Raw genomic sequence first — 24512 nt, forward strand, 5'->3', positions numbered from 1 at the left:
TCTTATTTGGAATCGGTACTCGATGTCCAACCCTACTTTTGAGTCACTAGAAGTGTGTGGTGGTGTCTGTATCTGCACAGACTCTGCCCTCTGACTGCATTTTATTATTTTTTCATGTTTTGCTTTACTCAAAATGCTTCTGGGCGTTCTGGGGTGGGTAGCCCTCAGCTAATACAGCGTGCAGATTTTGAGGTCAGAACCTTGTAAAAACCTAGGGACCAACAGTTATATCGCTTTCCCTGTCTTTGTTCTCTTCTGAGAGCTGCATGGAAAGTTTTACACGCACGCACACACACACACACACACACACACACACACACACACACACACACACACAGGTGGAGCAGACAGAGAATTGCTTCGGCTGTATTCACACACAGTATGGTGTTGTGTGAAGGTGTTGGCCTGTTTATTTGTGCTTTACAGAGGCCAACTTTTAATGGCGTATTCACAAACAACGTTGCACATTCTAACTTTACAGGATGAGTTTACCCCAAAATCTAACATAGTTGACACAAAACAGCAAATTCACGTTTTTTTTTTTTGACATTTGCTTCTCTTTTCTTTAGCTTTTGGCAGTTTGTAAAAAGATCACCCGATAACTTGTTGAATTTGTTCAGTCAATCATACAACAGCTCTTTCCCATTTCGGATGGATTTTCTGTGTTTTCGCAGCATTCAAGCTCTAATACTGCTACTCGGTTGTCTTTTTGACACGCAGTGGGAGTAACTGCAGTCATTTCTGCACACTGTGATGTGACATCATGTGCAGAACCTCTATAGTAACAAAAACCCTAAAATTAACCCTAACATACACACTAAATTTCAGTAGCCTGCTTTTAATGTTCTGGCTTCCCCTCAAACCTGTGACAAAAATTTGCTTAATATTGTGCCATAGTATATTTGGTGTTATATTGATTTTAAGACAGAGATTAATGGTGGTGTTGAATGGCTTCAGTACTTTGGCTGACAGAGGGAGATAAGAGACCAAATTTTCCGCTCAGTAAAATTCAAATGTCTGCTGTGGATTCTGTCACTCCCTTTGCTCAGTCATACATTATTTATTTCAGCCAACTCTCATGTCAGTCCCTATTCAAGGAACTCATTTGTAGGAGAGAAAAGCTTGAGATGCATAAGGAGCCTTTTTTGGGGATCTTTCTTTCCATCTGTGGGTTTTTTGAGTTCACAATAAGCAATAGAAGTGGAGAGCTGGCAAGCAATCCAAATCTCTGCTTGTGTGAGTGCAGCTTACCCTTAAGATTAGAACGGATGCTCTTTAAGCAAACCCAGCACGATCGGGAATCAAATTGCAACACAGACCAAAGCCTCCAAAGCAGGGAGCTGGTCGTCAAAAAAAGCAAAGCAGGAGGCAGTAATATGTGAGCAGCATATCTGAGTTGGGAAGATTTGAGTAGAAAAACATCCAAACAGCTGCAGCTGAGCGAGACTAAGATGTGTGTTGGGCTGCAGCCCATGGCTACCACTACTGCTTAGCATGGAGGCAAGTTACCGTTGGCCAAACATCAAGGTGGATTTGGTCTCCACATCATTGTAGCTGGAGGGAGAGCAACAGATGAACATGGTGGTGCGGCAGTTCCCGCCCAGCGAGTCCTGTAAGATGCGCGTCATTTTGCTGTCACGGTACGGCACGTGGGATTTCTGCAAAGAGATAAAGATAGGAGGGACAAAAGGGAAACAAAAGGCATAAAAAGACAGATAGAAGAGGATTAAAAGATGGATTTGAATTGCTGCACCACCGTGCACGTGCCAGTCTTCTGAAAAATGAAAAATATGCTGCTGTGAGCAGCAGCACAGAACAAAGAAAGACAAGGATTCTCTTTGTCTGCCACATCATTCACAGCATTACCTTTTTAACCTTTAGAACATCTTTATAAAGACTGTGTCCTCGCTCAATGAATAAAGAATGAATGAATTTGTAAGGCACTCGCAGTCTGTGAGCATTTTCACTTTATGAGAGTTCCCTAAGAGTTGTTTAATAGTAAGAGATGTTTTAATTACGATGATGAAGCTTGGAAGGGCTACAGTGTGCAGTGGGCGCAGAATGGATTGAGTGGGTGAATTTTCTGGTTGCTTATATGGAAACAAGCCACCAGCTGCAGCAGCATTGTGGATTATAGATGAGGGGACAGAAAAACAGCTACCATGTCACTGCAGCATTCATCCAATTCAACTGCAAGACTGGAATGTCAATATGGAAGATTCAGCAAAACCTCGGATTATGTTAAGATAGGGTGTTATTTTTAATCTCTATGGTGCATTTTTTTTTAAGTAAGTGCATGGCAACTATGGTACAGTTAAAATCAGGTAAAGACTGGTTATGGAAAATAAAATATTGTTAAAGGAATATATAAACACTTTCAGATGTGCACTTATTTGCTGTCTTCCTGAGAGTCATATGAGAGGATTAATACCACTGTGTGTCTGTAGGGTAAATATGAAGCTGCAACCAACCAAACCGTTTCTATAGTTTAGCTTCATAGTTCATAATTCTATAGTTTTTATACTTTAAACAACACAAAGAAACATCTTTCTTTCCCTTGCTCAGGAGGTCTTTCCTCTTCTTCTGTACATTGTCTTCTGAATAACGGCTGCAAGTCTGAACAATCATCATTAATGGCTGTTATTTCTCTCCAAACTGACTGCTTCTTCTTATTAAGTATTGGACTGCTTGGCAGTCAGGATTTTCTTGTGCTTGGCTGCGAAGCTCAATTTTCTTATCTCGGTGTCCATGAAATTTCCTTTTCTTTTTCTCTGAATCTCTATAACATTCTTGCACATTACAAATGATTAGCTAAAATTAGTGAGACAGTGGGAGATTGTTAACAATGCATGCTAGAAACACACACTGCTAGGCAACAACCATTCTCCTGTGAGCATTCACATGCATCGCTAAGACCGGGCGTGTAAGACTGGTTTGGTTGGAGCAAACAACCTGAAGTCCATTCTAAAGACTGGTTTTACAAAGACTGACTTAGCAATTAAAATCAGTAGTTAGGATGGTGCAACCCTCCCCAGACCTTTGGACAGAGTCAGGCCGGCTGTTCCTCCCTGTATCCAATCTTTATGCTAAGCTAAGATAGCTGGCAATAGCTTAACATTTACTGTACAGACATGAGAGCAGTATCAATCTTCTCATCTAACTCTCTGCAACAGAGCAAATAAGCATAAAGTCTACAATGTTGAACTATTCCTTTAAGGTAGGGTTATGGTTATTAGGGTTGTTAGGGTTATGGATGTATTCCTAATGAGACAAACTGGGCTGATTTATTATACTCTCTGATTTGACTTTGAGTGACTGTTGGTGTCATTTGAAACTAAACAAACTGAAGACATCGAACACATTTAGTCTGTTCTAATCTAATACGTTCACCTAATTTACTGCAGCCTCAACTCAATTTTGAGTCGAGTCATTGCTCTGGCAGCAAGTCGGTATAAACAAAAACATAAGCAGCTACAAATCACTAGTGGTCTGACAGATACAGTGAGAAAGACTGCAGAATTTTTTTTTCCGCCATACCGTTCCCTCGGCCAAGGCTGAGATGACGTTCCCCAGGGCCGACAGAGACTTGTTGATGTTCTTGGCCTCATCCAGCACCGCTCCCTCTGCACCTGTCTTACTGACCTGACACAGATACACATACGTTGGAGGAATTAGTTCAAAACCTACATTATCAGCAAAAAAGTGTTTGTTTTCCTGCCATGCTTTATTTTACAGGTGCTAGAGTTTCATTTAATTTTACATAAACAAAATCATTTGTGAAGGTTCCTGGAGATAACTGTGTCATTTTGAATTAATTATAGGAAAAATGCAAATGCAGTGCTCAGTTGCAACACTTCCAATTAATCAGTTATATGAGACAACTTTTTTGATTTATGAACTTAATGTTGATTGCACAGTATAATTGCTATAGGAAAATGACACCATGCAGTTTAAATGTTTAGTTTCCTCTAAGCTGCTCTTTCATCTGTCTGTCACCAGGCAAAATTATGTATGTATGTATGCATTATAGACTAAATTAATGAACAAATTCATGCGTCTTCATGTTATCTTTTAATGTCACTCCCCACTCCAACCTGGCGCCAACCCCGGTTGGTGCAAGGCAGTAATGCTACATTAGGGCTGCATGATGTGGTAAAAATACACTGCAATTATTTTGACAGATATTGACAACGTTTGTTGGTTGCAATCACTTTTGCATCACTTTTTTCATTTTCACCAAGAAGAAAAATTCAATCATTATGACGTGACATTTGTTGTGGTCTACATCAAACAAACATGTTTTGTTACATCAGGAGAACAAGATTTGTAGGTCAGAGCATCTCTGCAGCACCACGGTACTTCATTATAATGCTGTTTTATCACATATTTTTCCTTTATCAAAAAAATCCAGCTTCTGCAATTTGAATATCGCAGATGGCCCTATTGCAGTTTCAGTAATATTTTGATTAATTGTGCAGCCCTCATGCAAATCATTACAATATCTTACGCTTGTTCCCAACTTCAATATAGAATTGTGACCATTTCAGTGGTCCTCTTCATTGAATATGCTTCTTTCTCTTCTCTTATTTCACAGTGGTCATGATTATTTCTTATCGATGCTGGGCTCTGACTCTGGGGAAAAGGAAAGCGATGCGGTGTTGTGTTAAAGTGAGTTCCCCCATCAGCTAGTGTTTCCTGTAGTGGTGCCCTCCACGGTTGAGGAGTAGGTTATAATTAGGCATAGCAGGGGAAGGCAAGAGGGAACACTTATCAACGGGGTAACAGATATCAACCCAGCACCTGTTGTTGTTGCCACTATAGCAAAACTCAAAATATACTTCTTGAAAATGCTTGGGGCTGAAAAGTTGTCTGTTTCTAGTGTAACTATTAGCTTAACCAGAGACTCTTTTAATCAGTGCACAAGTCAGCTGAACATGCAACAAAAATGCCAAGCTTGAATAAGACAAGCATACTATTTAATATGTGTGGTGAATAAAGTTTTCAATAATAAAAAATAATGAATGAGTGTTTACTCATGTTTAAATGGAGCTTTCAAGTAAAATCCTCTGGAAACCAACAGCTGCCTGCAGTATAAACTCAGCACGACCCTCAGAAAATCAGATAACTGTCTCAGAAATGTGTCTCTATTGTCCCTGTGTTGAGTACAGAAAATTACGTTCCTTTTTAAGGAAATTAAAAGCTAGAAATCAAACGGTTCGTGGAAATGGGTGGTTATACTTCACAGATTTGGTTTTGGATTTTTTTCCTTTTCTTTTCAGTCTACTCTTATTTGTATTTTGTATGAGAATATCTACCTTTTGTTTTCATTTATTGCTGCTATTAGTCCATTTTTTCTATTCCTTCCTTTCTATTCCATAACACTGCTTGTGCCACAGTGTTGGTATTGTTTGCACGTTTGTAGTGTCTTGTCTGTTCTAAAATATAATAAAATAAAATAATACAAAAATTACAGACCTGTCAAATAAAGCATTTACAGTATGCACTTCATCATAAAATGTTAGAAAAATTGAGGAAACACTGAATGTCAACCAGCCTTTGAGACAGTTTAAGCCAGACATTTTGCTTTAATAGGAAAGGCACACCATATTGTGTCATAATCGTCATGGGATACAATTATTTACAGCAAGATAATGAGCAGCTTAATTATAGAGGAGAGCAACTTGTCCTATCAAAGCCTTCTGTGGAGCGTGCACCAGCTTCCTGTTCAACAATATTTTCTTTTTTTTTCATGTCTAAGTTGTTTGAGCAGAACCATTTCCTCCTTCACCCCCAGGGATGACCAAGACGACTTACAAGTGCAGCATCAGCACTTATTAGCTACAAACCACAGTTGTCAGCATCTATCCAGACCGTACGGCCATCTATACTCTAAGTACACACTCCCCTATATTTTGCATCAATACTATCAACTATAGACTACACACCCGAGGAGCCAAGGGTCGTGTTCAGCTCTGCCTTTAATGTGTTTTCTGCCTGCTCTCCAGAGTATGACCTATGTCCTGGAGAGAAATTGTTTTATAGATGGTGTGATGAGGCAAGCTGACTCAGATTTCACCTAAAAGGCCCCGAAACAGGGGAACAATTAGTTGTTCGTGGCTCCCTTCAATTTGACCTCTGTCTTGGTTGAGACCTCATTTAAAGCTTATCCAAACAAAGAAAAAGAATTTTCAAAAAGTTTCTCAGAAAACGATTTTTTTGTCTCGATCAGTGGAACAGATTGGATTCCTCAGAATGAGCAAACACAAGACCTGATATTGCATCAGTGTCACACTAAACAGAGCCCTGAAAATAAGAATCAGTCCTCAGTCTCTAAGGCAGATTCTTTATCATGGAGAATTTAATGAAAATGTTGTGCAGTACCATACAGTGAGAGTTTTAACATGCTTTAATGGTGAAGTTAAGAGCTTTAATACAGTGTTTATCTGCTTCTTTCATGTCTGAAAACATTTCCCAGTCTGGGTTGCACCAACAAAGATTAACTTAATCTAAAATTAGTTCTAATCAGAGTTCAGCAAATTAGGTTTAACATGAGTAAATCCAGATTAAAAAATAAGATGATCTCTCTTGCGCAATATAAAACTAATCTCAGTTTAGTGATGTAAACCAAAATTAAATAGAATTTAATCAATATGGAGATGCTTCCTTACCCAAATCAAAATGAACAAATAAAGAAAAACTTTAGTGAAAAAGTTAACTAAATGTTGCATTGTTTGCTTGTTATTTCTTTAAAAAAAAAAAAAAATTCTAAAATGTTTTTTAGCCTCGTTATCCTACCCATGAAGGCTCAGCAGAGGAGCTCTGATTTCTCCTTTGAGAAAAATTTGTTGACCAAATTATCAACTGGAGTGAAAGAAAGAAGAGAACACTTAAACTCAATTGGGCTGAGTCTGTCCCTGAACTTTCTTGGAGAATCTCAATTATTTTTCTCAACCCATCTCAAAAAGGCAGTTATTTAAAAGTTAAAGAGAGGTTTATATTTAGTCTTTCTCAATATTAAGCTGGTTTAAAAGTTTGGTGCAACATTAAATTGAAACATGATTTAATTGAGTTTAAAAATGAATCCTTGTTGGTGCTACCCACTATTACAAATTCTTGCTGACTGTCAATGTTTTGAGTTAATTACTTTAATAAAACATTTTTTTTAGAGGAAATGACCCCATCCGTCCTACCTTCTCACTCCCAGCCAGGTCGACCAGGTACAGCTTCCCACTCAGCTTCTGCTCCGTCTCCACGTTTTCTTGTTTGATGTTTATCAGGAAGATACTGTGACTGCGGGAACTGTGCTCATTCATGTCTAAAGAACAAAGTGAGGAGACAACAGACTCTAATTCCGACTCCTTATATAAAACATCATTCAATTCATTATATCTCATCTCTCATTGTTAAGGGAGATGTTCATTTGCACCTTCCTCATGCATTTCTCACCTTTGCACCTTAATATTTTTAAATATACGCTGTGAAAAAAAATCCGACATGAAGTGTCTGACAGCGTGAGCGCCAGAACATGACGAAGATCAAGAGAGTGACTCACTGGTGACAGCAACGTGACGGTTGGCCTTCCCTTCATCTATCACATCCATCACTTCCTCCGGGCTCGTGACAAATCGCTCTGTGCAGCCCTTATTTAAAGGAAGACATGAGCAAACATTCATATGTGCTGTGAAGAAAACAAACAAACATCTGCACCAACAAACAAATCGCAAATGAACTTTTGACATTTTGGAAAATAAGCTTACTGGCTTTCTGACATAGAGTGATTAGCTAGATGACAAGATTGACACGACTCTGAGGCACAGCCAGCCAGAGTCCTGCATTGGGCACAGGTAAAAATTAACTAAATACAGACAGGCACTGGGTGAAAACAAAAATGTTTTTGGCCTAATCAGTCACTAGAGTTTTTTAAATTGTAAAACAGCAATTTTGACTCCTAAAGTCACATCCAGCCAAGTAATGGGATTTCTTATGCTGATATGTGACAGCAGATGTTGTTTGACATGGATACAGACTAAAGTCCTTGTCATACACAAATGTATTACAAACTTTGTCTTAAATGTTTTATTCCTTGAGATGCTGTGTTCTGGACATGCTCTCTATTGCACACCTGTCCATCCTGGGAGGGGGTCCCACATCTGTGGCTCTCCCTGAAGTTTCATCCAGTTTTTCGCTGTTAGAAGGGTTTGGGGGGGAGTTTTTCCTTACGATTTTAAGGGTTTACAGGACAGGAGGTGTTGCACTCTGTACATATTATTCTAAAGCTCCCTGAGGTGAATTGTGATTTGTGATTTTTGGCTATATAAATAAAATTTGACTTGAGGTGACTTGATGTCACTGGTCTAACACCAAGGTAAGCTAGTTGTTAGCTAGTACATCTGAATGGATGACATATAGGTAAAAGTATCTAGTGGAGAATACCAAGTTGTGGACAGTACATTGTCAAAGGCCATGTTGGACGTTTAGGAGAAATTTGATATAATTAAAAACTGTGAGAATACCGATGATGTCACTGACTTTACTGCTTGTAAAAAGTGCCAAAAGGCATTTTGATTGCCTCAAGCTTGGCACATTGCAGCTGAGTGACGTAGCTAGCTGAGCTACTATGTGTGTTTAGTATAACAGGTCCAGATTTCACTTGGAGATAATTGTTGCCAGTGGTTCAGTTCTGGTACTGAGCTTCATGGCTGTGGCTGGGTGCAGATTTGCAAAACCAGACCCGTGCAGGACTCTGCAACCAGCAGTTCCTGCTGTACAGTCAGCAGTGTCTGTGTTAATTGATGGCTCAGAATGGGATGGGTTAGCACACTTGGCTCAGTGTCTCCAGAGGATAAATCTGGCTCAGTAACTCATTCTGTCTCTCACTCTCCCTGCAGGCATCTTGATGGTAATCTGGCAACTTCGGTTTTCCTTAGTTCTCCCTCTGGTGATTTCATGCGCTTTAAAATATTCACACACCATTTCCACCTTCTTGCATACTCTCCACCACTGACATCACTGACATTCACATCCCATGAATGTTTGCTTCTTTATTGTGTCCATATTTAATTTACTTTTGTTGAATAAATTACCTTGTTTAAATCTTTAAAATGGTATGTTTCACCTATTTTTAAGAGCCAGGTTATGACAGAGCGCAAGACTGAAAATGGTGGGAAACAGCTAGCCCGGTTCTGTCAAACTGTAACAAAATCCACCTGTCAGCATTTTATATTTGTGCTTGTTCAATTGACAGAAAAATGAAAACCACAATTCACTGTTTTATGGAGGGTCGTGTCCCACAGTATTTCTTGGCTCTGAACAGTTACAACCAGCAGAAACTCCAGGAAGCCGTGTAAGCAAATAGCTTGACATATAACCTCATAAAACACGAAACTAACTTGTTTTTACCTTGGTTTTTGTACGGATTAAACAAATTAGATATAACATGTTAATTAATTACCTTTGGAGAGAAGAGTCAGCGGCTTTCGACACAGCCAAGCTAGTTTTTTTCCCTGTTTCCAGTATCTGTGCTAAGCTAAGCTCATAACTAGCAGGCTGTAGGCTTGATTTTAATTAAGAGACGGATGTAATCATGGGATTTTGCTTTAGGAGGTCATTGCATTCGCTGTCTGTTTAGGTCCAGATGGTCCTGGGCCTACTTTATGGTTCTATAGACCAGTCAAAGTCTGGGTAAACTACCTTAAAGGCTAAGAGCACTGCAACATTATGTAAGCAAATAACATACTGCATGCAACTTACAAATTTTAAATTTTAGAGGGATTGGGAGGAACTGACGTCTGATGATTTCTGACGCTGTTTATTTTAATTGCATTGCAGCATATTTCCCAAAATGTCTTTTTTTTTTCTTTCAACATAGACCCACAACACAAACTACATCTTCATAATGAAGGGAGAGAAATCAAACTGAATCATGTCAAACTACTGACTCACCTTCACGTAAGGAACTCTGTATTTGTCTTCGTGCACTGACAGGTTGGTTTTCGTCACTACAGCGTGAGAGAAAATAAGGAGAGAGGTCATTGTGTTTACGTGTGTGTTCAAATGAGCATCTGCATCTGTGTGTGTGTGTGTGTGTGTGTGTGTGTGTGTGTGTGTGTGTGTGTGTGTGTTTACTCTTGGCTATAACTATAATGAGACCTGACTATGTCCCCGTCATATATGTGAGTCAGGCTCACAGAATACATGACACTCAAGCTATGAATGTTTTTAATGGAGCTGAACCACTTTTGCCAAAGTCACTGTGAGGTTAAACAGATGCCTTCGCTAATGTCAACGAACTAAATACAAATTTTTGGCAAAGCCACTTATTGGCCCCAATTCCTACATTAGTCACTTCACATTTGGAAGTCCTATCTTGTCAATGGTAATTAAATTTCACCGGATTGCGGGGGCTGTTTTTTTCCTTGGAGACTGTGTGCTTGAGTGCATTAGTGTGTGTCTGTGTTTGTGTGTTTTATCACCCTACAGTCACTTTTTCTCTGTGGAAATACCTCCGCAGGGTGTTGTTCTCTGTGCTGCCTGGATTCATCTCGCTTGTTGTCGACTCTTTCTTTGTTCATAGCTTAAATGTTCCTCAGCTGCCGTGAACTCCCCTGCATACAGATGTGGGATTTCACCACTGTCTCTGGCTCGATTAAAGATGTAATCACAAGGATGCTGCGTACCTACCTCTCCCTGACTGGGCCTCTCCATCATTTTACACCATTTTTATATCTCAGTGATAACACTATGAACTGTAGTGTTATGGTGCTTGTGTGTATAATGTGCAAAACCACAAAGCTTTATTGTTGGACGCAGGAGAGTATAAAAAGGAAGGCGTCCCTGTTGTTTATATTTTTTTGAATATAACATTATCAATAAAGATTTGTTGAGTTTTTATTGCTGTTCTGACCTCTATGCCTTTCTTCTTTCAGCATTGCTTTTGTCGCTTTTATGCACTGTATGTGTTCTAACACGCAAAATTGTTATAATGTGAAACTGCTTATGCAGCCATTTTCACCAGGAGTCCCTGGAAAAACAGATCTTGTATCTCAGTGGGACCTTCCTAACTAAATAAAGGACAAATAAATAAAAATAAAAAGTATATACTGTTATCATAACTCACAATTACAACCTGGTGTCATGCCAAAACATGTAACAGACAGTATTCCTCACCTGGGCATGAAAGGTAGCCTACAAGCATTCTCATTTCACGGTCAAGTTAGCAATAATACATATGGAACGTCTGGTTAGACTTTCAAAATACAGACTGCTGAAAAACATTTCGTTTCAGGTGGCGGCTGCAGTTTGGTTACGTAAGACAACAAAAATACTTGGTTGGGTTTAGGAAAAGATTATAGTTTGCATTAAAAACAATCGACACTCGGTTTCACACAGGAACTGAACACCTGGTCTCCTTGGTGAAAGTCCTGTGTTATTCAAACGCATCCATCCACCCCTATGAAGACTTTCACGCTCGTTATACTGCATTCGTCCTTTTCTCCCATATAAAAATAAAACAGGAGGAAGACCCCCCATCGTCTGTGGAAATTGCACCTTGGATGACAGCATTACAGTTTATACTTTTGCACCTATGTCAGGCTTTAGCTACAAGTCACATGAGGCTCTTTTGCAACCCTCCAGTGGCTCCCTGTGGTGTTGAAAAAACATAAATAGGGAATACAAACAGTTTTTTTATTTTAAAGTGACTCTTACATTCTCCAATTGCAAAAATGTGTGGTGTACACACTGAATTAAAAATTGTTTTAATATTTTATCAGTGACAGTGTGCTGGTGGCTACTCTTGTTTCTCTCTTGAATACCAAATTAACAAAAAAGAAAAATCTCTTTGCAAAATAGAGAATTTAATAGTTGTGATTGCAGACAGATTTTTTGGCCAAAAATGACTCTTTTAAGAGTAAAGGTTGCTGACTCCTATGTGCACCTAGGTGTTGCTTTAAGGTTTATATTTCCAACTGTGCACTGCAAGAAACCTCCACAGTATTCACAAATGTGACTTGTGTCTTTACAGTTTAAAAGCCACATGTTCAGTGCATAAACACACCGTCCAACAGGTCCCGGATTTTATCCATGTAGATCTCAAAGTAGGAGACCTGCAGCAAAAGAAAACACATGGGGCAGCTGATCAGCTGAGGCAGAATAAAATGAAATAACACAGATAGAGAGAGGATGTAAGGGATGCTCATTGTCCAAACATGCAAAATGATGTTGCACTAATCTGTCCTCCTCTGAGTCTGATGAGGTATTATCCTCTATTTGAAGACAGTGGTGTTTAGGGGGGGGGGGCACAACAAATATTGCAGGATTATCATGGTTTATATATCATGATTTATTGATGCTTGGCTGATTCCACTCAGCTCATCCATGTGAGGATTACATCATAGGCCCGAGCTGATCTCCCACTGAAGGGGTCATAGTGTGTAAAACAAAACTGAACATGTATCTCCCTGCGTAACATAAACAGACACATGGAAATCCACACCAACCTTTATGTGGAATTCCAGGTTCTCATCCATGGCAAATATATGTTCGAAAATGTCCTCTGAGATCCGGGGGATGATTCCCATTCCCTCGGGATCATGAAGGTTCCCCTACGACAAGAAAGACACAAGATAAGTATATGCGAGCCAAGAGTAGGAGAAATGCTGACCCTGGGAGGTATTAAGTGGAGAGAATAGTAAAAGAAAGGAGAGCAGAGAGGCTTTTGACTTGAAAAGGAACAGGGTTGTTTCCCAAAGAGACTTGTAAAGGAGGTTAGTTCTCACAGTAGGCTGGTAAAGAGAGATACTGAGCAGTGACAGTGATGGAGAGAGATGTACTGTCAGGGCGAGCACAGGAAGAGATACCCTATAAAAAAATAGTGTGTGCGTGTGTGTCTGTGTGTGTGTGTGCATGTCTGAAGCCTAGCGTTTGAATTATTTAGCAGTACTGTACCTCCATGGTGTGTGTTTTTCCAGAGGAGGTCTGCCCATAGGCAAAGATAGTCCCATTGTATCCACCCAGTACATCTGTAATGTGAGAAGAAAAGGGGAAAAAAAGTGTTAAGAAAGAAATAAGAATTGCTCATATGCCTCTGCCAAGCAATCAAGCCGCAGATTACATCCATGTCTGTCCAGACTCATATAATATGCACAGATTTTGTTGAAGTTATCGCCATATTCATATGTAAGATTCCAGTCAATAATTTCCAGTGAGAAACTGTCCTCTGATATTCTGATAATCAGTTATTTGTTTAAGTCATTTTTCTGCTTTCAGCCTCTCAAATGTGGAGATTTCCTGCTTTTTTTCATTCATTATCAAATTAAACTGAATATTTTTGAGTATTAGACTTACAAAACAAGACATTTAAAAACATTTCTAAGATTTTAAAGATATCGAAGCCCTAAAATAAACAGGGCAATGAACTTTAGTCTTTGTTGTTATTAGATTACCACTAATACTTTAAAACAATTTGTATAGTTTAATCGTGATCACCTTTGATCTCAAAAACTTAAACAGTTCATCCGTGAGTTCAAGGGGACGTTGGTGCCAAATTTGAAGAAATTCCATTGAGGCAGACCTGAGATATTATGTTCACAAGAATGGGTTGGGCATCAGGTCACAGTGACCTTGACCTTTGACATCCAAAATCTAACTAGTTCATCCTTGAGTCAAATTGGACATTTGTGCCAAATTCTGTCCGGTGTCCTTGAGATATTGTATTCACAAGAGTGGGAGTGGAGCAGACAACTCTGTCCATGGTTGTTGCAGGAACTAAGGCATAAAAAGTAAAGAGGAAAACAATGAGAACATGAAGAATGGCAGAAAGAGAGCCAGACGGAGAGAAAATCTGACAGAATTGCAGATTCCAGCCAGACAGGTATGTAAACAATAAGACAGGGAGGCAGACAAGCTCCCAGACAAAGACAAATATCTTTGACCTTTGCTCCAATGACAGATCAAACTGTGCCTCAGAGAGCCTCTGTGCACTTAAAAGTAGACGGTATTTAAGCTTGGTTAGGTGCAGAACGACCTCTGTGGCTGCACACAATAAACAACACCTACCTGCAGTGTTGAAGTCACCAGGAGGCACTCAGTGAAGTACCAAGCAAGTAAAGTTATATTATTCCCTCCATTCATCTGGTAGGAATCACAGTGAAAACACCTCCTCCAGTTCAAGTTACAAAAGCAGCACACAGCTAAATGTCATATCGCTGACACATTCTAATAAACCCCTGTGGTAAAAGTCAAACATGGATAAAAAAAAACACATCATCCTTAAAGACCGGCTGCTACAGGTCAGCTGATCACAGACTAATCACAAAGGCTCTCAGCTGAAAACACAAGACACCTTTTCCCTCATGTCCCTCTCCTCCCTCTCCTGTGTCGCCCAAAGGAAAGATTCACCAGTTTTCATGCGGCGGTCCAGTCAGTGCTGATGGTAAATGTAGTCAACTGAAGCAAAAAATTCCTCAGTGTGTGCTCTATGGACCAAGAAAACGGAGTTCTCCTGCTCGCAGAGCGGTGCCTGCATGTACCAGAATGAATTATGTGCAAGTTTCTGTTGTAGCACTTGAGATTGGTTTGTTCTCATGAACTCTTTTTGAAGGTCACAGTTTCATCTCAGAATCAACTGAATTTTACTCAGTCTTGACTCAGTCTCAGACAAAGAGGCTCAGGATTTTATCTCAAGACTGCTCAAGACCACAACTATAAGGGCAGCCTGTGCATTGTCTGATTCATTTGTTAACATTACAGGGCTCAACAATACAGACTGCCTGCTTGCTAAGGACAAGTAATATGCCATGTCAGGTGAGCAAATCTGGCAAATCACTTGCCTGACCCCCCGCAACAGGTGAAAAAGAATTAAACTTTTAAACTATCTTGATAATAGTTGGATGGTTGAAGTAATTTGTCATGCAAAATCAATATATTTAGATTTTGGACTGACAGAACAAGACATCTGAAAACATTGCCTTGGACTGTCAAAAATTTGGATGGACATTTTCACTCTTTTCTGAGGTTTTATAGATGTTGTAGCCCTACATTAAACATGACAAGTAACTCAATTTCTGAGCCACTGACCCAGCCAGTCAAGTAAAAAAAAACAAACATTAATGTTGAACCATGCATTATTACTGTGAGAGGATATAAAACTCAACTAATGTAACTAATAACTTGGCAGTTGAAATACTGGTAACTCCCTGTCCCTCTTTACACAAAGTCAAAGAAAGTGAATACAGGAGACAGGAGATGAAGCAGTGGCTGCCAGAAACATCATCAAAATCTTCTGGAATAAACTCTGTCTAAAAAAAACACTGCAGTATGTAAATTCTGCAATTCCTGACCCTAACTTGCTGTGGTCTCCCCCTGCCATAAAAACAGCTGCTTTTAGGATGGAGTTTGGTTTAACAGTCTGTCCAGGCCTCCAGGAGCAGAGGGTATTTTAGCGTGAATAATTCACATGAATTGAGCTGACCTACCTCCTAACAACAAACCTTGTGAACAGCTTAAAGTAGTAGTAGGAAGTATGGCCAAAACAGACTTGTTTCTACATCTCTCGACGAATGGTATAAGGACACTTAACAAGCACAAACTGCAGTCAAAATACTGACAGTGGCTTTACTCCACTTTGCACCCCTCCCCAGCAATCCGAGCAGACTATCCCGTCCTACTATTCCCTTCTAAATTGTAATGAGGTCTGCACTCTTGGTCTTGGCCTTGACTTGGTCTTGATACACTCTGGTCTCTTTAATGACTTGGTCTTGGTTTAAGTGGTCTTGAATACAACACTGGTACAAGCTTCTCATGTCCACATCCATATTGCTGTTCATCCTAACCCTAGCCTATATCTATTGCTTTGTTGGCTAGAACATAACACAACCCCTTATCTAGACTGCAAATGTCACATCAGCATCACGTTCACGTGACAACATTCATGCAACACTGAAGCGTGTGTCTACTGTAAAGAGGAACAGACTTGTCCGCACATTTTTAAAGCGTCAGCAGCAAAAGAACAGGCAGCCTTTCCGTGCAGTTCTCCCTCTATATGTGTGAATATTCCTGATCGATTTTTTCATCAACACTATGCCTATGATTGTGGCATAAGCACGTCAGTGTGTGTGTGTGCATAGTGAGTGTGTTTGAGTTAGAGAGAGAGAGTTTCAGTGGCTGTGCCCAGGGCAGACAGGTGTTGGCAGAGCAGAGGGATTTAGGTTTGGCAGTGAAGCTGTCTAGTGGCAAAAAAATGTACAGTGAAGTTACAATTGGCCCATGAATAAACACTGCAGAGAAGTTTAAGTGTCTTGGCTCAAGGCTGCTGGGTAAAGGGAGAGTCTGTGGGATCACAAACAGAAACAGAATGAGCTACTGTCTGGAGCGCATTCTGCTCTGCCAAGGCTACAAAATGTAGATAAATATATGTATTCAGTGCGTTTTTCCTCGGTATCAGGTTCAGGTTTACAGGCATGTTGTTGATAAAGACTTGATAGACTTGGTAAAGACTTGAAGGCTAAATAAACACTTCAGGTCACACTCGCACCTGTTAGATGTGCAAGTGAAAAGGATGTCTTATCTAGCACGCCCTCTGGCTACCCAGATGCACAAACTAGAATCGAAGCTGAAATAGCCCATAGTTCTTCCTTGCCTCTAACACATCATTGTGACTTCACTAGATACAGGAAGAACAATACATTTTACAGCAAGAGAACTTTCTCGGACAGTATAGAACGCAATGAGTAATTTATTGCTTCAGTTTACTACATTTACCATCAATACTGACTGGACATCTACATTAAAAGTGTGGAGTTTTCCCTTTAACTCTTGCAGCTCTCAGCTCAGCCACATCTCTGACTCTGCCTCCACGCTAGTCATAGTCAGACCGAAACAGAGCGTGACACAAAAGGGAGCAAAGAATAAAGAATCCGTCACTGAAAGGAAATAAAGACAGTGAGGCGTAAGATTGCTAAACAACAGAGACCACCACAGAGGGAAATCACAGAAGAGAGGAAAGACAGCGTGAATGTGAGAAAAAGACAGCGAAAAGGGCAAAGAAAGAGCGAAACAGAGAGAAACAGACAGCCGAAAAAGTCAAGAAAGAGTAAACATGGAAATTTGTCTGCAAACCAGTTTTCTTTGGCCTTGCTCGCCCTCTCTGTTACCCTTTCCCCCTGGCACATTTCAGATCTCACTTTTTAGCACATGCTTTTATTTTGCTAAATCCCTAACCTTGAATTTTTCCAACCCTGTTCTGAAAAATCATCTTGCCTTTTTTATTTCCACCCCTCCTCAGCCTACAAGGTAATCTCACACTCTATAAGTAATCTTTCTCACCAAATCAATCTCTTTTTCATGCTCCATCTAAAACTAGTTCAATGGAGTTCCACACTCGCTTTGAAGGTGGCACAAAAAAGAGGCCGTAACAGGGAAAAAGGAGGGGGACAGATGTAGGGAGATGCAGACGGAGGGAGGAGCGAAGAAAAGAAGATGTGACTCTCGAGGGGATTGGTTTTGTTTGATCTAGGGCTGTCTGGATACGCCAGTCCCACCGTGCTGTGATAAGCATGCATCACGTTAATCAGTGCATGTTGATGCTCATACCTGCAGGTTGTGTGACTACAACATATCATGGAAATTGTTTTTTCTCACTGCTTGGAAGGAATTGGCAAAGCCGTTAAAGGGTAACTTCAGTATTTTTCAACCTGGACCCCGTTTCCCCATGTAAGTGACTGCTAGGGTCAATAATTGAAATTGGTTGAGGGAGAGTGCTGCAGCTAGAAGTAAAACTGAGCTGCAATGTAATCCCTCCTGACAACTGCATGCTGTCAAACTAAGTCCAAGGTGCAAAAGGCACTGGGGGGGTTCTCTCTTGAATGCCCCTACTGTAAATAAAACATGACAAAGTGCCCTCTAGGGTGCCCGTCCAGTGGACAAAATGTAGTGAAGTGCCCTCTATGGTGACCTTTCAGTCATCATAACGTGTTGAAATGCCCCCTAGAGTGTCTTTCCAATGGATAAAATGAAACCATTTTAATGTAATGGCTTGGTGTGCCCTGATTCCCCACACCATGCACTTTTTGTTTTTTCGCCCCTGCCCCTCAGACAGTCCAAGTCCGCCACTGCTGCAGAGACAGAGTTTTATTCTTAGGAGTAAGATCCTTTTTATTTTAACATAAACAGACACTTTTTCATTCTGTTTAATGCAACCAGACTCCACTGACAAAAACAGCAACTTTATCACTCTGGGCAAAGAAAGAGACCTCTCCTCTGGTCTACCACTGCTTCAATCGGTTACTTTGTTTGTCTTATTGTGTGACTTTGGTGTCTTTGTTTGTTTGTGTTGAGTTGCTGAATTACTTTTTTTTTTTTTTAGGGTTAAAAAATGGTTGAGGTCACAGTAGACCGGCGAGGTAACATTTCTGTTTTTATCAATGGAATCTGGTCACTTTGAACAGAGCAACACTGCAGCTGTTTCCAGTGAAACAAAGCATATCTTACTCTTTAAAAAAGAGTACCCTGTAGCAATCTTTTCCATAATGTTGTAAGCACAAAGCACTTTTACTGAATTTACTTTGACAGTGCACAGTTGTGCAGAGGGACTACCCTGCAATTCAGTCTTGCTTCTGCAGTTCAATACTGGGCCAATTTCAAAAATTGTTGCCTGTTATTAGTACCTTAGACACAAAAACATAGGAAAATAGGGTCCAGGTCGAAAGTCACCATTTAAGGGGAACCCAAGGATATGGTGATTCAAGGTGTGGCTTTCTCCCTCAGCTTTTGGGTCACTCATGCATCTCCGACAAAAAAGGGAAAACCATGCATGTGACTCACCTTTGACAATCTGCTTGGCACAGGCGTTGTACACCTGTTCCTGGGTCGTGTTAGTGGGGAACACCTGGTCAAACACGTACGACTTCCCCTGTGAAGGCCAACACAAACACAGTCAGCTACATGAGGACACAGACAGTTTAAAGAGCGCTCCAGACTACTGTCAACACCTCATCCTCTCCTGTGACTCGCTGTAAAATCGGCCCTCGGAAGTTTGTGAAGCACAGCACAAAGGTTTATTTGTGAAAGAGAGGGAGACTTCACATATCATGTTTATCACTAAAACATTATGTAAAGCCATATTGTCACTATAAAAAAAGTGCCACATCAATATTTCCACACAGTAAACATGCTTTATGGTCGCCGTGTCCATCTGTGTGTATTAGGCCGGAGCAGCAGCGCATATATCACATTAAGAGCCCCATCTGTCTCGTTTGATAGGTAAGCATCCCGAGTGTGAGGTTGTGTCTAATTTTATTTGTGTGCATTCTGTGCTGTTGAGAGGCAGTGGGTGTTTTTGAATGAATGCAGTGAAGCACAAAGCGTTGGGCAAAAGTCTGTGCGACCCCACGAGAGGCAGTGAAAGAGATCACGTCTGAGGTGAGGCCATTAGAGGCAGCGTTCAAGGACTTGAAGAGTGAAGTGATGGAGAGGAGACGAGAATAGGAGTTGAGGAGTAGAACAGAGGAGTAGAAATGCAGAGAGGGCGAAGCAGATGACCTGCAACAAGTGATTGCATGTCAGAAAGACAATGTGAGAGAAAAAAAAACACAGAAAGAGTGAAGGAGAAAAGAAAAGAGCATGTTTTCTTCAGGTCCTCTTGTGTCAGTTAACCAACCTGTCTGTCAGCGAGGAACCAAACAAGTCAGCTAACTATCAGCCACGAAACAAGTCACGCAGCCATTTATGGTATGCAAACAGGCTTGGATTGCCACTGAGCCAATTCATTAGCAAGCTAGCAACATTCTGCTGACACCAGTTCACCCAGATATCCAGTCAACCACTCAGTGATAACCGTGCTCACCATGCTGGCATTCCATCTTACTTCAATGTATGTGCCTGTGGGTGGGTGCGGGGATGCATCTACAACATGTATTGAGTTATCAGTAGCAATTTGTGCAATTGTACGAGACAGCCTGGACCACCTACAAGCCCTGCAGACATCCACTGTGAGAAGCAGAATCACTGAGGAACTAAACAGAGGCTCTAACCTTCACAGCTCTTGGATCGATTGCATGTCTAACACTTTGAGCATTAATGATATATACTGTGCTGTGCTTCATTGTAAGCTGACTTTAATGGTATAATGTAACATTTCTACATCTTTTCCATGCAAGTTAGAGACTCATTTAAACCTTGTCTTCCTTTTTTATGGTGTTGTTGTTTTCTTGACAGCAAAGACAGAAAGAAAATTGACATGGTAATGACAACAAACATTCCCTGCTGTAAACGAACCATGAATCTCATGTCTTAAAACACATAACCACAACAGTTTATTTGTTTAATTGTCAGAATATGCATTGCATCAAATTTCAGTTCATGTCTGAATAATTTAAATGCACAGTATGTAATTTCTACCACGAAGGGTCTCTCATGGAAAGATGCTCTATGTAAGAAGATAATGCATTACAACCTGCACACATTGTATGAAATGGTATACACTTCCTGTTGCCTAATTGGGTGTGGTCTGACGTGTTGGATGTGTTAATGTCATATGGATGGGTGAAAGTGGATACAGAGCACTAGATACAAATTGATTGCTTGAGCCTTATTTTGGCTATTATTTTGATCTGCTGGCTTAATATGTGTGGTATTATTGTTGAGAAGCATATCTGTGCTGCCAGATCTCTCGAGAGTGTTGCCAGACACAGACGGGCCTCGCACAAAATTAATTTCCGCCTGATTTGTGTGTCTTAAAACTGTCATTTTAGTGTCAGAACGCTCGCAAGATATGTGGCTTGTGAGAATTGGGTCCAATATTTACTTCAGTCACTGTGGGGAGAGACAAACAAATCAGTTATGATCTGTACTCGCATTCACTTCTCCCATTGGTTTGAATAGGTTCAGAACCTGCTGCTGGTCTACTAAAGGGGAAGGAAAGTGGCTAAACCCACAGGACACGGGTACAGAAACTGACCCCGAAGTCTTTTCCACCATCTGTCTCAATCAAAACAATAACAAAAGATGGACTGTGATGATGCAGTGAAGTGGTATTGGATCAAGGGAGTTGTTGTCTTCAATGTTAAACAACCACCATTGCAGATGAAAATCTATCCGACACGAGGAGGTAATGTATTCAAGTTTTATTCATATTATTTTGGTCATGTTCACTGACTTTTTTCCCCACTCTTTCATGAAGTTATAGGGGTAAAGTCATCGACAGGCAAAGCATCATTACCTTGAATAGAATTACGGATTTCTTTGGCTTTGACAAGTGTTAGAAACATATACGGTATAACAGGGCTATTGAACTACAAATCACTCTTACAGTATAATGTTAATAGATATATTCCCCTAAGCTCTCAATAAAACTGGCAGCAAACTAGCCATGATTTGACCTGCAGCGCTGCTGTAGTAATTCATCACAGCAATGCATTTGTTGCACAATACACACACTGGTTTATTGCTTGTTGCAGCTGGCACAGTAAATAAATACTTGTCAGTCTATTCGCTCAGGAATTAGTGATCTTCCCAATCAACTTTATGTTTCTTTAGCTTCAAAAGAGACATTCTGAAGCTTGTTTTTCACTTAGCTAACATTGATTTCTCTGTGGCCCATCAGCCCAGAGTGCAACAAGAGGCTTGACAAAGCGAGCGGCAGGCACGGTGGCAAAAGTACACATATCAGTTACTCAAGTAGAAGTACAGATAATTGTATAATAAAGGACTACAGTAAAAGTAGAAGTAATTTCTTTACTCAAGTAAAAGTGAAAAAGTACAGGCTCTGAAATGTACTCAAAGTATAAAACTAAAAAGTCGCCCTCTGAAGGACATTTCTACCAGCTGTTTCTGTGCAAAGCTAACTGAACCTCAACTTTTCTCCCTCTCTGTCTGTTTCATCTTGTTAAGTCTTGTAAGCTCTTTTCATTTTGTCACATCTTGTGATGCAAACTAACCAATACCACACTGGTGTTGTCTCAAAATAGCTCAAAGATTACGCCAGCTTGATTTGGATATAGCCTCTTGTGTGACATATAAAAATTCAAAGGGCTGTATCCGTCCTGCAAGCCGCTGGTTGAATAAGCCTGCTGTATAACATAAGTCTATTCGTTTTTGACATTTTAAAGCAGAAATGTTACATATTATGCCTTTAAAATACAGAGGACCTAACTCAACCAGACATGGAACTCATTCTTGCGTCTTGATCCACAATTAACCATAGATGAGTGATTCAGCCATCTCTTTCAAGCCTGAAGAAAGGGTTCTTCATCTTATGATGGACAATAAAGGTTTCTTATGTAATACATATAATGGACAGGACATATACTGGCCATAGACCAACAGTTTTGCATTCTCTCCTTATTGTCCTGAGGGTTGTATACTGAGTGGGAGCGCCATGTTACATAAGCAAAGCATTAAATCCATATACAACCTCCATGAGTCTTGTTCTATTCATGCCCCTGTACAAGGAAAGAGAAGCTAATTTTTGCTATGGGGGAAACACATTATTATTGCTATCATTATTCAGATAAAATAAACTTTATTGATCCTGCAGGGGAAAAGATTAAGAAAAGAAAGTAGGGATTTAAAATGTTTAGATGAGAAAAAGAGAACGAAAGTGTGAGCTGCTCCAACGAGCTGCCACACATGGTGCACCATATTGCATGTTATTATTTTAGATTGGTCTTAACACGCTCACCAATTGCCATGCTAATGCATTTTACTGTTACATAATCTACTATAAAGAAAATGACATTTTAGTCAGTACATGCCCTTTACATAAAAAGCCATACAACTCAGAGGATGCGCTAAACCGTGATTATGTCTGCACCAGCAGTCTGGGATCAAATACACCAATAATCCCCTTCACCTCCAAGTATTACATATGGGCCCTGCTGCCTCTCAGCCTTCTGAGTGACGCATTCAACGACACAAAGTCCCAATACACACAAATTTATCACTGGCTTGAATAATAAGCTCTGTTCCCGGCTTTCAAGGATGGATTCTTTCCTGGTTTAACTCACAATTTATCATGTTCCTTTTCAGTTCACAAGCACATTTATTATGTTGCTTTTCAAGTCACATTCAATTTGAACACTTTGCATTTATCTGCCAATTTGACTTTGACTGTATATCATTGTAGGGAGTACATTTATCAGTTTATTTTTTTGTATGATCAATAATGAATTATGGGAAGTGATGATGAATGATGAACACTACAGTTTTATAAAGCAACCAGTGTTTTACAGAGCAGTAACTACAAGACCTGGGAAGAAAATGAGAATTTAAGTTTGAACATTATTTAGTCAAACTGCGTAAGAGAAATAACTTTTTTTAATAACTTTAATTGTATTGCAGTGTTCAGTGTATTATTCTAGCCTTCGCGTCTATTTGAACAAATCCATGCAACCATCCATTCATATTCCTCTACTTATCCAGGGTCGAGCCATGGTGACAACAGGCTAAGCAGGGTATTCCAGACATCCCTCTCTGTTTGATTCATTGAACAAAACAATCCATCCACAAATGGACTTATATAATATAATATAATAATCTATCTATAGATTTAAATATGTAGCCATAACTATCACTGTACACCAATATATTTAGAAATCCAAAAGATATGATTTTCAGTACTGTCAAAAATAGTTTCTATTAAACTGGTATGAAGATGCACAGGCGATCAGAGGTCAGTCTCTTTAATGGTGGTCAAGGCAGCACAGCTGTATAGTGCCTGCAAAAGGTCTGGATAACGTTATAGTAAAACAAAAAAATGCCTCTGCCCCTGTTTGGGATTATTTGATTTTAATCCTGATAATAAGGGTGAGTCAGCCAGCATTGCCTAAAGAAAATTATGGCTAAAGAGGCTAACTTTATCATCAATGATGTTATTCAACTTCCAGTCCACCACCACCACCCACACATCATCTCCATTCAGCCAACTGATGTGTCATCTGCCACAGCAATACGTATCATCGGGTCCTCTAGCAAGACTCTGTCGAAGACATTCATTTTCTATCTATTCATAATTCTATGGGCCATAAGTATTTAAATCCAACAAAACCTGTCTAATTAGACCCACAACATTGTAGGCTAATGTCATACATGCTCCAACGACCAGCAGCTCAACTGTGTTTTTCTTCTTAACACAATTACCGTCATATGTATTACACCCCAGTGAAATGTCAGGAAGATATGAAAAAATAGACAGGCTACTGTCCAAACCTAAACATAACCATAACCATAGGTTATGCTTGGTGGGCAGTATACATGTTTTACTGGATATATCAAACCAAAATAACGGTGTATTAGATCAGGATTTCAATGTCGATGCATTTTCATCTGGTTTATTAAGATGGAAACTCAATATATGGACGGCAGCTCCTGTTCCTTTTCTGTATTGCCATGGTTTAATATGCTGCCTGGTATATTAGCCTTTCATTACACTGAGACAGTGAAATAACCTGCATCAAAAAAAGAATATTTAAATTTCTGTCAGAAGAGAAAAGTTCAACCTTCTACGCCTACTTAAGTGA

The 24512-nt window shown here is 39.9% G+C and overlaps 1 protein-coding gene across 1 annotated transcript in view; it reads right to left on the minus strand.

Annotated features, from left to right (window-relative positions):
- Positions 1-24512, minus strand: part of kif5ab (kinesin family member 5A, b) — a 118447-nt gene that overhangs the window by 62991 nt on the left and 30944 nt on the right. The window contains exons 2-10 of the mRNA XM_084737190.1: positions 18820-18907; positions 12946-13019; positions 12498-12602; positions 12056-12104; positions 9943-9998; positions 7553-7640; positions 7191-7315; positions 3538-3642; positions 1510-1658 (exon numbers count right to left, since the gene is read on the minus strand). Coding sequence (XP_084593316.1) covers positions 1510-1658; positions 3538-3642; positions 7191-7315; positions 7553-7640; positions 9943-9998; positions 12056-12104; positions 12498-12602; positions 12946-13019; positions 18820-18907 — 839 coding nt within the window. The remainder of the gene's footprint in view (positions 1-1509; positions 1659-3537; positions 3643-7190; positions 7316-7552; positions 7641-9942; positions 9999-12055; positions 12105-12497; positions 12603-12945; positions 13020-18819; positions 18908-24512) is intronic.

This window comes from Lutjanus erythropterus, chromosome 2 (assembly GCF_056507025.1).
Source record: "Lutjanus erythropterus isolate fLutEry1 chromosome 2, fLutEry1.hap2, whole genome shotgun sequence".
NCBI classification, from domain to species: domain Eukaryota; kingdom Metazoa; phylum Chordata; class Actinopteri; order Lutjaniformes; family Lutjanidae; genus Lutjanus; species Lutjanus erythropterus.